The following is a 15,488-nucleotide window of genomic DNA, read 5'->3' as shown; positions in this document are numbered from 1 at the left end:
ATGGCTAATTGGGGGAAGCGATACTCTGGGTCTCCCCACACCAGTTGTGAAATCCAAATTTTTTTACTACCGGTTCTGTGGGTGTGGTTTGGTGGGTGTGGCAGGGGGAGGATACTGCAAAATCTCCATTCCCATCCCACTCCAGGGGGAAGAATATTGCAAAATCTCCATTCCCACCCCACTCTGGGGCTAGTCAGGTGGTATTTGCCGGTTCTCCAAACTACTCAAAATTTTCACTACCGGTTCTCCGGAACCTGTCAGAACCTGCTGGATTTCACCCCTGCCCCACAAAAAGGGGGGGGGGGGCTAAAAGAGGTTGAAAATGTGGGTGTGTCTTATACTCCGAATGTAACCCCGCACGGTGCCCAAAATGGCTACCCAGAATAGCTGCTGCCTTACCCCTTCCGCGCTTTGCCTCCTTTAGTCACTGGAACTCCCTCCAAGGATCAGCTGTGCTTTTGAAGCTGTTTTTCAGCTCCAATGTGAGCAAAGCGATCTTCTGTGCTTTGCCTGTTTTTCTAATTGCTGCTCCCTCCGACGATCAGCTGTGCTTTAGAAGCTGTTTTTTAGCCTCAACCTCAAAACCAGCGAGCAAATTAATGTGCTAAAGTTGACCAGGCTAAGGACTAGCCAGATGAATACCTGGTGGGCAGAATTTTCCCCCCACTATTTTCCTCCCTAAAAACTAAGGTGCATCTTATACTCCAATGTGTCTTATGCTCCGAAAAATACGTTAAGTCTTCTGGTTAAACTGGAAGATCCACTAGAACAGGCAATCTTGACAGCAAGCGATTAATTTAAGTGGGGGGGGAAATTGGCATGATTGTTTAGAGAACTTTATTCATCCCAAACCCACTAAAGACATTTTTGCATTCACTTTGTCTTTTCAAGAGTTTAAAGGGACCTGCAGTAGCTTTGGGAGCAGAAGACAAGCTCAAAAAGACTTCGCCCTAGTAATTCTGCACCTTCGTTTTCACACCTTTAGGTAAACCCCCACCAGGAACCAAAAAAAAAATCCTCAGAAGGTGTACTGCCTGTCCAGATTTATTTCCAGCAAAGAAAAGGGGAATAACTTCTCTAAAGAGGGGTGATAATTACTCAAAACAGACTACAATTAGACTGCAAGCTTTTATTTTAATATGTGTGCATGAGGGGGGAAAAAGAGAAACGTGGATTACATCTAGCAGGTTCTGAACAGAGAGATGGAGAAAAACAGAGGCTAGCTGGGAGCTTTTTCTCTAAACCAGTGTTTCTCAGGCTTAGCCACTTCAAAATGCGTGGACTTCCGTTCCCAGGATTCCCCAGTCAACCGCACTGGGAGGGGAATTCGAGGAGTTGAAGTCCACCCATCTTAAAAAGAAGCCAGGGTGAGAAACACTGGCTCTAATTGGGCTGGCAGGAATAGTGGAAAGTGGGCAGAGGTGATGGACTGAGAATTAAGAGTTGGACAGATTATGACTTGGTCCACAGAGACCCAGCTGAGCGTTCCGCAGCGTCCCAAATAAGGAGATCCCCAAACATATAGGGACGAAGAACCACCATTCCTCAAAAGTTCTAGTTGGATTATCTTCTTCAAGGAAGGCCCTTCTGCGAAGGAGCATTTCCCCAAATTAGCATCTTCATTTCGAGAACCACATGATCCCAGCTCTGCCAGCCTCTAGAAGGGCCCCAAAAACCTGGTTCATCCCTCACAAATTGAGCAGAACGGCCCTCGAGCTGTCCGGATGCATAAATATACTACCTGCGTCACAGAAGTTTCAATGAGTTTTCTTCTGTCACGTTTTCCTTTGTCCTGGATTTTTATTTTATTTTTTTGCATAATCTTGTGTTTTTAATACTATAAACCAGGGGTCTCCAACCTTGGCAACTTTAAGCCTGGCGGACTTCAACTCCCAGAATCCCCCAGCCAGCAAAGCTGCTATTAACCACTCACTTGAGGGAAAGGAAGACGACCATGTCAATTGAATCAAATGACACTAGAAGTTCTGAACGTCGGCACCTTTAAGATGTGTGGACTTCCACTCCCAAAAATTCTGGGATTCCAACACATCTTAAAAGGTGCCAAGGTTCAGGAATATTGAAACAGACCAAACCACCAAGGAAAAACTGTAAGGGTAAAATGGCAATTTGGGGGGAGGAGAGTCTCATTCCTTATATCACAGGTGTCAAAACTCGATCGCGTCACGTGGCGTATTGTGATGTTTTTTGCCTCTGCGGAGTGACGCATCCGGCCTGCGGGCTGCCCATTTTGACGCCATCTTGGAAGTAACCCATCTGCTCAGATTAATACGAGTGAATTTGGATCCCTCAGATTTGATGCTGGAGTGCTTCTAATTCTCCATGGAACAGCTTCCCTCCTCTCTGTCTGGCGGCTGTTCCACGTGGAAATTATGTGCTGACGGAATTCAAAGTGTATACTGCCTCATAGTTATATTTCAGATCTTCGGTGCTGTTCTAGAGAAAGATTTCAGCCTTCCAAATAGATTTAAACTTCGGCACATACGTCTTCACTTTTGTTTTCACAGACGAAATAGCCCAAATAACAATATCCCAAATAATCATTGTCTTGGAAGCGAGTTACAGCAGCGGTTCTCAACCTGTGGGTCGCGACCCCGTTGAGGATCGAATGACGATTTGCCAGGGGTCACCTAAGACCATCGGAAATATGGGAAGTATACTTGTGAGTCGAAGAATCGCACTCCAATGGTTGACTCCACAAGCCAGCTGCAGGCTCTTCAAATGGCTAGCCGAATTCAGCGCGATGAATTAAAAAAGAGAGAAATCTTTGCTCTGATGTCTCCCTCTCAAGCCAGCTGCAATCACTCCCAATCGCTAGCCTAATTTGGCTTCAGGCACGATAAACTTAATAGGGGAGGAGTCTCCGCTTTAATGCCTCCGTCCTCAAGGCAATCGCAAGCAGTTCAGATCGCTAGCCAATATGGCTTCAGGCGCGATCAATTCAAAACGAAAATAATTTTACGGTTGGGGTCGCCACTTCGTGGGGAATTGTATTAAAGGGGTCACAGCACTATAAAGGTTGAGAACCACTGAGTTACAGGATGCTGTAATTCATCAAGATTCGTGCGATCTCTTCCCTCCTTCTCTCGTGCATTATGAGCTCCTCCCCTCAAACTTTATGACACTCTGGAGGAATCCTCCATATTGTGTATCCTAGATTAACATTCTCCCCAAGGTTTTAATATTTCCCGGGATTCCCAACGTAAGCCGGCAACAGATACTCCCTGAGAACCATAAAGATCTGAAGGAGAATCAAAATCCCCCTTTTTTCGACTCGTTTTCCCGCAAGTACCAAGTTTCTATCCACCCGTCGTTTCTCGCCAACCGCTATGTCGCTCCTCCGTACATGTGAACGGTGCTGTGTTTAAGGAGGTAGGACTTCCGAGTGAACTTCTTCCCACACTCCAAGCACTCGTGGGGCCTCTCCCCCGTGTGGATGCCCTCGTGGCGTTTCAGATTCGACCTACGGCTGAATCTCCGCCCGCAATTCAAACAGCTGTACGTTTTTTCTCCCGGGTGGATTTTTTTTTGTTTAGCGAAGTTTGATTTATGGTAGAAACTCCTTGCAATGACGCTGGAGGTGCCGTACTTCTTAACCATGGGCATTCTGGACTGGCTGAGCTCCCTGTAACTTCCTCGACAAGGGACGGCACTATCGCCCACCTCCTTGGAAAGGAACTTCTGTGGCCAAATTAGTCTCTCTTGGCTTTGCGAAAGGTTGTCCTGCTCCACGAATTGAGCCACCTGCTCTTCCGTTCTCCCGCCGAGCATCTCGTGCGATGTTTTGGGCTCAGAATTCTCCAGCCCATATTTCTCTATTTTGTCAACGCCTCTACTCCCTTCACCTATGGGAGAAATGGGGTAAAAAAATTAATAATATCAAATAGAAATCTAAAGAAAATGTTTTGGAGCAGTTTGGCGGGTGGTGGTGGTTGTGGTGAGCGGCAATAGGAAGGGAGCCGAAGAAGGAAAGGGAGGAGGGAATTAAAAATATCCACCCAAAGGAATCGCACAATGCATCCAGGTATTCGACCAACTGGCTTTAAGTCGTCCGTTTGTATCACTCACCGGCATCTCCAGAGTTCCCCTCATGATTAGCCTCCCTGAACAGTGGTCCCTTCCCACAATCCTCTGCAGCATCCCTCACTTCCTTGAGCACCTGGAAACAGGAGAAAACATCTGTTTCAACAAGGCGGGGAGAGAGATGGAGAAGAGGGGCGTTGCAAGGCTGATGACCGGTGGACGGTCAGGATGGGGTAGTTGGGAAAGTGCCAGACCAGGAATGGGAGAGGACCCAGGTTCATTTTGCTCTCGGTCACAGGTATTAAGTGGAGGGGACCAGTCCCTCCTCTACCTACCTGTAGAGAGTCAGGAAGGAGTGAAGGAAGATAGGAAGGAATCGTTCCCTACGCAAAAGGGGCTGAAGCATTTTTAAAGTCCAGAATAAGATAACACACTCAGAAGGCAGCTCAGGTGGACTCCTCTCCAATTCACTGAATTTCAAAGGAGGTGTCAGACCTGGAAGCCATCTTTTACATTTAGCCTTCAGGCCTGCCACATCTTCTTCTGTGGGAAAACGGGAGGGGGAATTGCATAAAGTGTAGATGATATGTATTTATTTATTTATTTATTTAATCAAATTTTTATACCGCCCTATCTCCTGAAGGACTCAGGGCGGTTTACAGCCTGATAAAAACACATGTTGTGTCTTGCCCGCTCTCACAGCAGCCGGGGCCTTCTTATCTGCTCCCCAACACGGAGGAATGTATGCCTCCCGGCCCCAGTCCTGGCTCCATGCCCAGATAAGCTGAAGAGGAGGGGGCACCTCCCGGTCCCAGCCCTGGCTCCATGCCCAAGCAGGCTGCAGAGGAGGGAGCATCCCCCGGCCCCAGCCCTGGCTCCATGCCCAGGCAAATGGAGCAGCTAGACCCCTCCCCCTCCTCCACAGCATGTGAGCCTGAGGAAAGTTTACTTCCAACAGCTGCTGATTGGAGTGACCCTCGCATCAGAAGACTGGATAGGCGGAGGCAACAGAAGGAAGGGAGGGGCAGGCCTTAATGAGTGCTGAATCATGGAGCCACACCCCATGGCCTATATAAAGCATCTGCTTTCTGGCAGTCTCTGAGTCAGGCAAAGTCGAACTTATCTTGCTGAAGTCACTTACTGGTCTCCTGCCTGCTCTGAGGACTTTGCTAGGACTTTGGGCAGAGCTGCAGAGGCAAGCCTGATTCGGATTTCCCTGACCCGGCCATCAGCGGAGGAGTGGGACACAACAACACAAAAAATAGATACAAGGTAAAAACAGTATTTAAAAAACTTATTGAATTAGGGTAAAATTTAAAATTATAATAAAAATAATAAAAATAATAAAAACCCCATTTAGAAGCTAAATTAAAATTAAAATTAAAATTCTAGGCCAGTCCTGCGCAGATAAATAGATGTGTCTTAAGCTCGCGGCGAAAGGTTTGAAGGTCAGGAAGTTGGCGGAGTCCGGGGGGAAGTTCGTTCCAGAGGGTGGGAGCCCCCACAGAGAAGGCCCTTCCCCTAGGTGTCGCCAGCCGGCACTGCCTGGCGGACGGCACCCTAAGGAGTCCCTCTCTGTGAGAGCGTACGGGTCGGTGGGAGGCAATCGGTGGCAGTAGACGGTCCCGTAGGTAACCCGGCCCTATGCCATGGAGCGCTTTAAAGATAGTAACCAGGACCTTGAAGCGCACCCGAAAGGCCACAGGTAGCCAGTGCAGCCTGCGCAGGAGTGGTGTCACATGGGAGCCACGAGGGGCTCCTTCTATCACCCGCGCAGCTGCATTCTGAACTAACTGCAGCCTCCGGATGCTCTTCAAGGGGAACCCGAGCATTGCAGTAATCCAAGCGAGATGTCACGAGCGCATGAGTGACCATGCATAGGGCATCACGGTCTAGGAAGGGGCGCAACTGGCAGACCAGGCGAACCTGGTAAAAAGCTCTCCTGGAGACGGCCGTCAAATGGTCTTCAAAAGACAGCCGCCCATCCAGGAGAACGCCCAAGTTGCGCACCCTTTCCATTGGGGCCAATGACTCGCCCCCAACAGTCAGCCGCAGCTGCAACTGACTGTACCGGGGTGCCGGCATCCACAGCCACTCCGTCTTGGAGGGATTGAGCTTGAGCCTGTTTCTCCCCATCCAGACCCGTACGGCTTCCAAACACCGGGACAGCATTTCGATAGCTTCGTTGGGGTGTAGTCAAAATAACATTCCTTTCTCAGAGAGTCAAAGATGCAGTGCCCTGGCACTTGGAGTTGGATGACTGGGGAGTGTCTTCAGTTTGGACGGTGGATGATTGGAACATGTGATGGACATGAGGGTGCTGGGCAGGGACTTGAACTTTCACTTCAATGGGGAAAACCTGGAAACTTTCAGATTTGGGTTTTCCCAGATGTGCCAATATGACATCTCTAATAAAAAATTGCTTTGAGGAAATCCAAGCCTCCGAGTTTTCTTTCGTTGGGGGTATTACTTGGAACCCTGACAACAGCAGGAGGAGGAGGAGGAAGAGGAGGAGGAACGGCACGAACCTAGGTGGGTACAGATAGTCCTCAATTTACGATCACAGTTGAGCCCAAAATCTATGTTGCTAAGTGAGAAATTTTGTTTTCCTGCCACCGTTGTTAAGTGAATCAGCGCCGTTGTTAAGTCAGTAACACGTTTGTTAAGTGAGTCTGGCTTCCCCATTGACTTTGCTTGTCAGAAGGTCGCGAAAGGGGATCACGTGACCAGGGGGACACTGCAACCGTCATAAATATGAACCCGTTTTCAAGCACCCAAATGTAAATCGCGTGACCACGAAGATGCTGCCACGGTCGTAAGTGTGAAAAACGGTCGCAAGTCACCTTTTTCAATGGCTGCTGTAACTTCGAACGGTCGCTAAATATCCCGGGGGTTACGTGATCCCCTTTCGCGACCTTCTGACAAGCAAAGTTCACTTAACAAACTTGTTGCTAACTTAACAACTGTGACAAGAAAGCAATAGAAATAGCCCTTAGACTTATATACCGCTTCACGGTGCTTTACAGCCCTATCTAAGCAGTTTACAGAGTCAGCGGATTGGCCCCCAACAATCTGGGTCCTCATGTTACCCACCTCGGAAGAATAGAATAGAATAGAATAGTTGGAAGGGACCTTGGAGGTCTTCTAGTCCAACCCCCTGCTCAGGCAGGAAACCCTATTCCATTTTCAGATAAATGGTTATCCAATTTCTTCTTAAAAACTTCCAGTGTTGGAGCATTCACAACTTCTGGTGGCAAGTTGTTCCACTGATTGATTGTTCTAACTGTCAGGAATTTTCTCCTCAGTTCTAGGTTGCATTTCTCCTTAATTGGTTTCCACCCACTGCTTTTTGTCCTGCCCTCAGGTGCTTTGGGAAATAGCTTGACTCCCTCTTCTTTGTGGCAACCCCTGAGATACTAAATGACATACTAAATGAGATACTAAATGAGTATTTATACTAAATACTCATTTGGTACTCATACTAAATGAGATACTAAATGAGATACTAAAAGACATGTCAGTCCTAGTCCTTCTTTTCAACAGACTAAAGGTAAAAGTAAAGGTTCCCCTCGCACGTATGTCGTTCCCGACTTGAGGGGGCGGTGCTCATCTCCGTTTCAAAGCCGAACAGCCAGCGCTGTCCGAAGGCGTTCTCCGTGGTCATGTGGCCGGCATGACTCAACGCCAAAGGCGCACGGAACGCTCTTACCTTCCCACCAAAGGTGGTCCCTATTTTTCCACTTGCATTTTTTTACGTGCTTTCGAACTGCTAATTCATCAGAACTGCTAGTTCATCAGACTCCACATACCCAATTTCATGCAACTGTATGTTTTAGCCTCCGGCCCCCTAAATCATCTTTGTTGGAAGGATGGAAGGCTGAGTCAACCTCGGGGCTGTCTCGTTCAGCAATGGAAATCTGGGATTCAATTGTGATCGTAAGTTGAGGACTACCTATATAAGGCTTCTCGTCCCACCAAAGGAATTGTGGGGGGCGGGGGGTAAGGTTCTCCAAAAGGGACCCTCCCCCAGTCCCTGGAAAGTGAAGGCAAGAGGACAAAGATATACGTTTTAAGACTAGCAAGATTCAGTTACCATAACCATGCAAAACAGGTAGCATTTATACTCATGGTTTCTTGTCTAGGCCAGGGGTCTTTAACCTTGTCAACTTTAAGGCTGGTGGACTTCAACTCCCAGAATCCCCCAGCCAGCAAAACAAAGCTGGCTGGGGGATTCTGGGAGTTGAAGTCCGCCAGGCTTAAAGTTAGTTGACAAGGTTGGAGACTCCTGGTCCAGACTAAGTTGAAGGGCTGGTGTACCCCGGTTAAGTATTGGCAGATTCCAGACTCAGCATTCTAGACTCAGCATTCTGCCAAGACCCTGAAAGGTTCATTTGATGGCACAGCTGCCAGTCCCAAAGGTTGACTTGGATCTCTTGTTTCAGACACCTAGTTTGATTTGCAAAGGATCAAACTGCGGTCCTAACTGCATCCTCCCGAATCGACTTACCTCCTGCTCCTGATGCTGATGCCCTTCCTCTTGCATTTGCAGAAAGTCCTCGGCCAGGGATACCGCCTGAATGCAGGTCTCGGGGCTGTTTCCACGGACCCAGCTCTGGATCTCGGGCGGCAAGATGGCCAAAAATTGCTCCAGGATCAACAACTCCAGGATCTGCTCCTTGGAGTGATGCTCCACTTTCAGCCATTGATGGCAAAGCGCCTGCAGCCGGCTATACGCCCCCCGCGGCCCCTCCGCCTCCTGGTAGCAGAAGCGTCGAAAGTGCTGGCGCAGCTTCTCACGGCCCAGGGCGTCCCTGTGCAAAATGGCCGCCTTCACTTTCCCATAATCCTCTCGCTCGGAGCTTCCCAGATTGCAATACGCTCGCTCGGCTTCTCCTCGGAGGGCGGGCAGCAGCCGGGATGCCCACTCCTCTCTGGGCCACTGGCAGGCCTCGGCCACCTGCTCGAAGGAAGCCAGGAAGGCCTTGGCATCATCCCAAGGGGAGGGCTCCTCCTGGACCAGGGAGACAACCCCCCAGGGCTGCTGGGATTCAGACATCTTCAAAAATTCCTGCCACTGGGCTTCCCACTGCTGAGAGAGCAGGTCCGGCTCCTGTTTTACCAGTTGCTCCGTTCCCTCCAGCCCTCTGCAGCTCTTCCGGTCGCCTCCTAACTCCTCGCCCGATTTGGAAGCCGCTCGGCCCAGATCCTGCCTTTTGAATCCCGGCTGCATCCACTTCTCCAACGCGGCTTGCAACTGCAGGCTGAATCCCGTCCGGGGCACCTCTCCGTCGGCCATCGGCTTTATGTGGCAATGGACAAGCCGGAATCTCTCCAACCGAAACAAGACGATCCCTGAAGGGAAACCTACAGTCGATGGCAAAATGGCTCTCTGGCGTTCTGCGGGGAGAAGAGATCGGTGCCTGAGTTTCCCAACACTTCTAACGGCTTCCCCGACTCTCAAGTCACCCGTCCCGCAGGAGAGAAACAGGTGGGCCAGGTGAGACGAGGCTGAAGCTGCCCTACCTGAAGATGAAGCAGGGACGTGGGTGGACTGAAGCCAGGGATCCTGTCTAAAGCAGGGGTCCCCAACCTTTCGGACCTCAGGGACCACTAAATTAATACTTTTAAATCCCATGGACCACTAATATGATCTACCTAATGACAGGGTGGGTGGGTGTGACTAGGTGGTCATGTGACTGGGTGGGCGTGGTCAACTCAGTGTCACTCATATCAAGGGGTGCCTCACTGGCCTCTACTTGCCCCTCCCCAGCCTGCCCCTCTTCGCCTCCCCACCCTGCCCCTTAGGACCCCAACAGGAAGCAGTTGTTGGAGCTAACCAGCCACCATGAGAAAGAGTTGGCAAAACAGCTGGCTCAGTTCAAATTGGATCTGACCGAGGAGGAGGCTCAGCAGAAGCACCTCACTGAGGACTAGGAGCATAGGCTTTCCAAGCAGAGGGAAGACCTGCGGGAATGCAAGGCGCCTGGAGGCTCAGCGGGCTGAGATGGTCAGCCAGTTCCAGGCCATGATACAGTCCCACTGGAACAAGGCCCTCCGGCTCTTCGCCACCAGTGTCACTTTTCTCCAGCCTTTGCCCAAACCTCCACACCAGGAGGCTGAACCAGACCCCAAGTCGGAATTTCTGCCCCCCTCCGACCCACACAAAAATACCCCAAAGGGGGAGACTCTCTGCAGCAACACAAACGTTCATTGCACGTATCCGTCCCAGGGGCCGTAGTTTGAGGACCCCTGATTTAGTGCAATATAAAAAATGCAAATAATTTTTCTGTGGACCACCATAATTTTCTCGCTATGGACCACCAGTTGGTGACCCGTTGGTTTAAAATTATTGCAATGCTCTCTACATGGGGCTGCCCTTGAGGTGCACCCGGAGGCTGCAGTTAGTCCAGAATGCGGCAGCGCGAGTAGTAACGGGAGCCACTCGTGGCTCCCACGTAACATCACTGCTGCATAGTCTGCACTGGCTTCCTGTGGTCTTTCGGGTGCGCTTCAAGATTTTGGTTACCACCTTTAAAGCGCTCCATGGCTTAGGACCCAGGTACTTACGAGACCGCCTGCTGTTACCCTATGCTTCCCACCGACCTGTACGCTCTCACAGAGAGGGTCTCCTCAGGGTGCCGTCCGCCAAACAGTGTCGGCTGGCGGCCCCCAGGGGAAGGGCCTTCTCTGTTGGAGCACCGACACTCTGGAACGAACTTCCCCCTGGCTTACGCCAAGTGCCTGATCTTCGGACCTTTCGCCGTGAGCTAAAAACACACTTATTTATTCAAGCGGGACTGGCATAATAGTTTTACTATTTTAAATTGGGTTTTTTATTGTTTTAGGGTTTTGAATTTTTAAATTTTAAATTTTAATTTTAATTGTCGGCCTTATTTGTAATTTGCTTTGTTTTAAATTCTGGTTTTAATTGTATATATATTTTGAGTTTTATCCTTGGCTGTACACCGCCCTGAGTCCTTTGGGAGAAGGGCGGGATAAAAATTTAATAAATAATAATAATAATAATAATAAAAGATCCTTTCAGGGAGGTATTTAAAAGAAGGAACCAAGTCGTTAAGGGAACAAAGAAGGGGGAGGAAGTCACCAAAACCAGACAAAAGAAGTTGGGCCTCACCCCAAGGAAACCCTCTCCCTCACCCAAATGCCCACCAACTTATAAATCAGCAAGAGAAGAGCAGCTGCCATCTTGCCAATCAAACAGAACAAAACACGGATAAAAGGGGCCCTGAAACCTGTCTGACCCATAAAAGGTAGTCTTCAACTTACAACAAACTGAACCCCAAATTTCCGTTGCTAAGCGAGTGAGGCTTGCCTCACTTTACGATCTTTTGCCCCCGTTGTTAAGTGAATCACTGCGGTTGCTCGGCGAATCATGAGGTCGTTAGGCGAATCTGGCTTCCCCTGTTGACTTGGTTGTCGGAAGCCGGCTGGGAAGGTTACAAAAATGGTGATCACATGATCCTGGGCCTGTTGCCAAGGGCTCGAATTTTGATCGCACGATCATGGGAACGTTTCCACGGTCATAAGTGTGAAAACTGGTCATAAGTGTGAAAACTGGTCATACAGTCTCTCTTTTCAGTGCCGTTGTAACTTCGAATGGTCGCTAAGCAAACTGTTGTAAGTCAGGGACATTAGCTGTTGACTTAGGAACATTCATTCAGCCATCATTCAAAGTTAGGACGGCACTGAATAAGTGGTAGAATAGAATAGAATAGAATTTTTATTGGCCAAGTGTGATTGGACACACAAGGAATTTGTCTTGGTGCAGATGCTCTCAGCATACATAAAAGAAAAGATACGTTCATCAAGGTACAACATTTACAACACAATTGATGGTCAATATATCAATATAAATCATAAGGATTGCCAGCAACAAGTTATAGTCATACAGTCATAAGTGGAAAGAGATTGGTGATGGGAACTATGAGAAGATTAATAGTAGTGCAGATTCAGTAAATAGTCTGACAGTGTTGAGGGAATTATTTGTTTAGCAGAGTGATGGCCTTCGGGAAAAAACTGTTCTTGTGTCTAGTTGTTCTGGTGTGCAGTGCTCTATAGCGTCGTTTTGAGGGTAGGAGTTGAAACAGTTTATGTCCTGGATGTGAGGGATCTGTAAATATTTTCACGGCCCTCTTCTTGATTCGTGCAGTATACAGGTCCTCAACGGAAGGCAGGTTGGTAGCAATTATTTTTTGTTAAGATGTTAAGTTAGTAACACGGTTACTAACCCACCGACCCGTACGCTCACAGAGAGGGACTTCTCAGGGTGCCATCCGCCAAGCAATGTCAGCTGGCGGCCCCCAGGGGAAGGTCCTTCTCTGTGGGGGCTCCTACCCTCTGGAACGAACTTCCCCCTAGCTTGCGCCAATTGCCTGACCTTCGGACCTTTCGCCGCGAGCTAAAGACGTATTTATTTATTCGCGCGGGACTGGCTTAAATTTTAAATTTAATTGGGGTTGAATTAATTTATATTTTAATATGAATTTTAAGGGTTTTAGGTCTAAACGTTTTAAATCTCTGCCAATTATATAATAAGTTTTTTAATTTTTGTTTTAGTTGTACATTGTTATTGTTTTTACATTGGCTGTAAACTGCCCTGAGTCCTTCAGGAGAAGGGCGGTATAAAAATCAAATAAATAAATAAATACTGGCTGAACCCCATATAGGAATTTGCTAAGTATTTTTTTTTTAGAAGCTCAAGGGGGATACCTCAGCCTCTAAACTGCCCCCCTCCCCTGGCAAAATAGGTTGAGCTATAAGAGAAGGACTAAATAGAAATGGAAGGGACCTTGGAGGTCTTCTAGTTCAGGGGTCTCCAACCTTGGTAATTTTAACCCTGGAGGACTTCAACTCTTGAACCCAAGAGGCAAAAAAAGAGACTAGAATACACTTAGAACAGGGTTCTCCAACCTTGGCCACTTTAAGCCTGGAGGACTTCAACTCCCAGAATCCCCTAGCCAGCAAAGCTGGCTGGAGAATTCTGGGAGTTGAAGTCCTTCAGGGTTAAAATTGCCAAGGTTGGAGACCAGGGTTCTAGTCCAGCCCCTTGCTCAAGCTGGAGATCCTTCCTATCCCATTTCAGACAAGGGACTGTCCAGTCTCTTCTTTAAAAGAAAAAAAAACACACCTCTAGGGATGAAGCCCCTACAACTTCTGGTGGCAAGCTGTTCCACTGGTTAAGTTGCCCCTCCTCAGGAAGTTTCTCCTTAATTCCAGCTTGCTTCTCTCCTTGACTAGTTCCCATCCATTGTTTCTTGTCCTGCCTTCTGGTGCTTTGAAAAAATAAATTGACACACACATCCCCCTCCTCTTGGTGCCAGCCCCTCAAATACTGAAAGACTGCTGCCCCAGTAGGGACACCCCCCCCAAAGAAGCTACCAGGGCTAACAGGAGGGGGGGACTAGAATTGGCTCTCCCCACTTCTTCCCCATCTTGGCTCTGGGGCTGAATGGGAGGGGGCCGGCCCAAAAGGTCCCAATAGAATAGAATAGAATAGAATAGAATAGAATAGAATAGAATAGAATAGAATAGAATAGAATTTATTGGACAAGTGTGATTGGACACACAAGGAATTTGTTTTGGTGCATGTGTACATAAAAGAAAAAGAAAAAAATACCTTCATCAAAGGTACTGCACTACTATTAATCGTTTCATAGTTCCCATCACCAATCTCTTTCCACTTATGACCGTATGACTATAACTTGTTGCTGGCAATCCTTATGATTTATATTGATATATTGACCATCAATTGTGTTGTAAATGTTGTACCTTGATGAACGTATCTTTTCTTTTATGTACACTGAGAGCATCTGCACCAAGACAAATTCCTTGTGTGTCCAATCACACTTGGCCAATAAAAAATTCTATTCTCTATTCTATTCTATTCTACAACATTTAACAACACAAATGATGGTCATAGGTTGCAATTTAACCCTTAATGATAGCAACAAAAAGTTATAGTCATACAATAGCTTCCATAGCTGAGTGTGTGTGGGGCTGGGGGGTTTGTTCCAGGTGCTCCAGACCCTGAGTTCCCACCCCCAACCAAAAACGTGCCCCCCCTGAAATCTTAGGGTGGCAATTTTGGAGCTGCAACCGTGTCCGCCTCTGGGCTGCGAAGGAAGTCCATGTTGCCTTGGGATTTGCTTTTAAAGGTTCTTCCCGGGGAATCAGATCCCATCGAAATCAACGGGGGGGCTTCGCTTTCTTTAAAAAAAACCCCTCACCTGCCCCCCCCACTTTTGCGCTCCGATCGGCCACTCACCCGGATTCCTGCGGGAGATCCCCCCACTCGAAAACGAGGACGCCTTCCCCCCGCTTTATATACAAGGAAGTGGACCTCGCTGCGAGCCAGAAGCATTAAATAAATACAGCTGCTTCCGTGGGAGGGTTCTGCGCAGGAAGGGGTGAGGCTCATCGAGTCAAATAACAAAATTGCCTCTGAAATGCACTTTTTTTTTCTCCTTTTCCCCCCAAAAGCGTTTTTTAAAGGGGTTTTGTTGTTGTGATTGCGGGGGGGGGGCGGGGGTGATTTTTGCAAAGATTCCCCCTCCCCCTCCTCTTCCCCAGAATGGGATCTCAGTGTGAAAAGGTTTAATTCCTTTTTTCCCCTGCTTGCACCCCCCCACCTCCCTTGGATGCTTAGGTCGATTTTCTCTCTCTCTCTTTTTTTTGGGGGGGGGAAGTTCCTCCTTTGCTCGCATCGCACTTTGCAAAAAGGGAAAGGTGGAAAAAAAAGAGGAGAAGTGGGGGGAAACCTACATCCAGGAGTCTCCAACCCTGGCAACTTTAAGACTTGTGGACTTCAACTCCCAGACTTCCTCAACCAGCTTTGCTGGCTGAGGAATTCTGGGAGTTGAAGTCCACAAGTCTTAAAGTTGCCAAGGTTGGCGACCCCTGTCCAGTCAGAAGGCGCCTTTTTTGAGCCGCCGCGAGGATTCCTGGGAAATGTAGTCTTTCGCAAGCGAGAAAATTTCTCCCCCCCCCCAAAAAAAAGATGGTCTCCCGGTCTTTTTTTTATCTTTTTGACCAATAGTTTTTAAAATATATGAAGGCGATGTAAACAAAGAGCAAACAAGAATAATAATAACTCAACGCTGTGGACACAATGAAACGATGGTATATTTATGATGAAAATAAACTTAAGATGTGTTGGAAGAAATATCCATCTGGTTTCAGTTCCAAGTGGGGACAAAGACACTGGAAACATGGAGGCTGCTTGGAAAGATGGTTTAATGGTGGTCAGGATCACATGGCTTGAGTTCCTGAACAGAAAAGGGTTGAGATCCTGTGCACTCCCTGGCTTTATGCTTTCTCTGAGCTTTGAATTTCCTGGGGCACAGGAAGAGTGTCCTGATTGGTTGTCAGACTCCCATGGGGAGGGGGGTCTTAGCTAGCCTTGCTGGCTGTTGTAATCTTCCCAGGTG

At 48.1% G+C, this 15,488-nt stretch overlaps 1 protein-coding gene across 1 annotated transcript; it reads right to left on the bottom strand.

Annotated features, from left to right (window-relative positions):
* Positions 1 to 714: 714 nt before the first annotated feature.
* Positions 715 to 14,427, bottom strand: LOC131192766 (zinc finger and SCAN domain-containing protein 16-like). Its single transcript, XM_058172266.1, has 4 exons — positions 14,327 to 14,427; positions 8,549 to 9,438; positions 4,087 to 4,177; positions 715 to 3,863 (listed from the first exon to the last, which is right to left on the bottom strand). Exons 2-4 carry the CDS (start codon positions 9,335 to 9,337, stop codon positions 3,346 to 3,348), a joined length of 1,398 nt encoding a protein of 465 aa, XP_058028249.1. The 5' UTR covers positions 9,338 to 9,438; positions 14,327 to 14,427; the 3' UTR covers positions 715 to 3,345.
* Positions 14,428 to 15,488: the final 1,061 nt, after the last annotated feature.

This window comes from Ahaetulla prasina, chromosome 2, assembly GCF_028640845.1.
Source record: "Ahaetulla prasina isolate Xishuangbanna chromosome 2, ASM2864084v1, whole genome shotgun sequence".
NCBI lineage: Eukaryota > Metazoa > Chordata > Lepidosauria > Squamata > Colubridae > Ahaetulla > Ahaetulla prasina.
This window is presented reverse-complemented; position numbering and strand designations above follow the sequence as displayed.

What these genes read in the sequence shown, in the direction of transcription:
- LOC131192766 (XM_058172266.1), bottom strand. Translation starts at nt 9,337, where the DNA reads ATGGCCGACGGAGAGGTGCCCCGGACGGGATTCAGCCTGCAGTTGCAA. An exon ending in ATCAGCATCAGGAGCAGGAG is followed by an intron (nt 4,178 to 8,548) that starts GTAAGTCGATTC and finishes TCCTGTTTCCAG; the next exon opens with GTGCTCAAGGAAGTGAGGGA. An exon ending in GGGGAACTCTGGAGATGCCG is followed by an intron (nt 3,864 to 4,086) that starts GTGAGTGATACA and finishes TTTCTCCCATAG; the next exon opens with GTGAAGGGAGTAGAGGCGTT.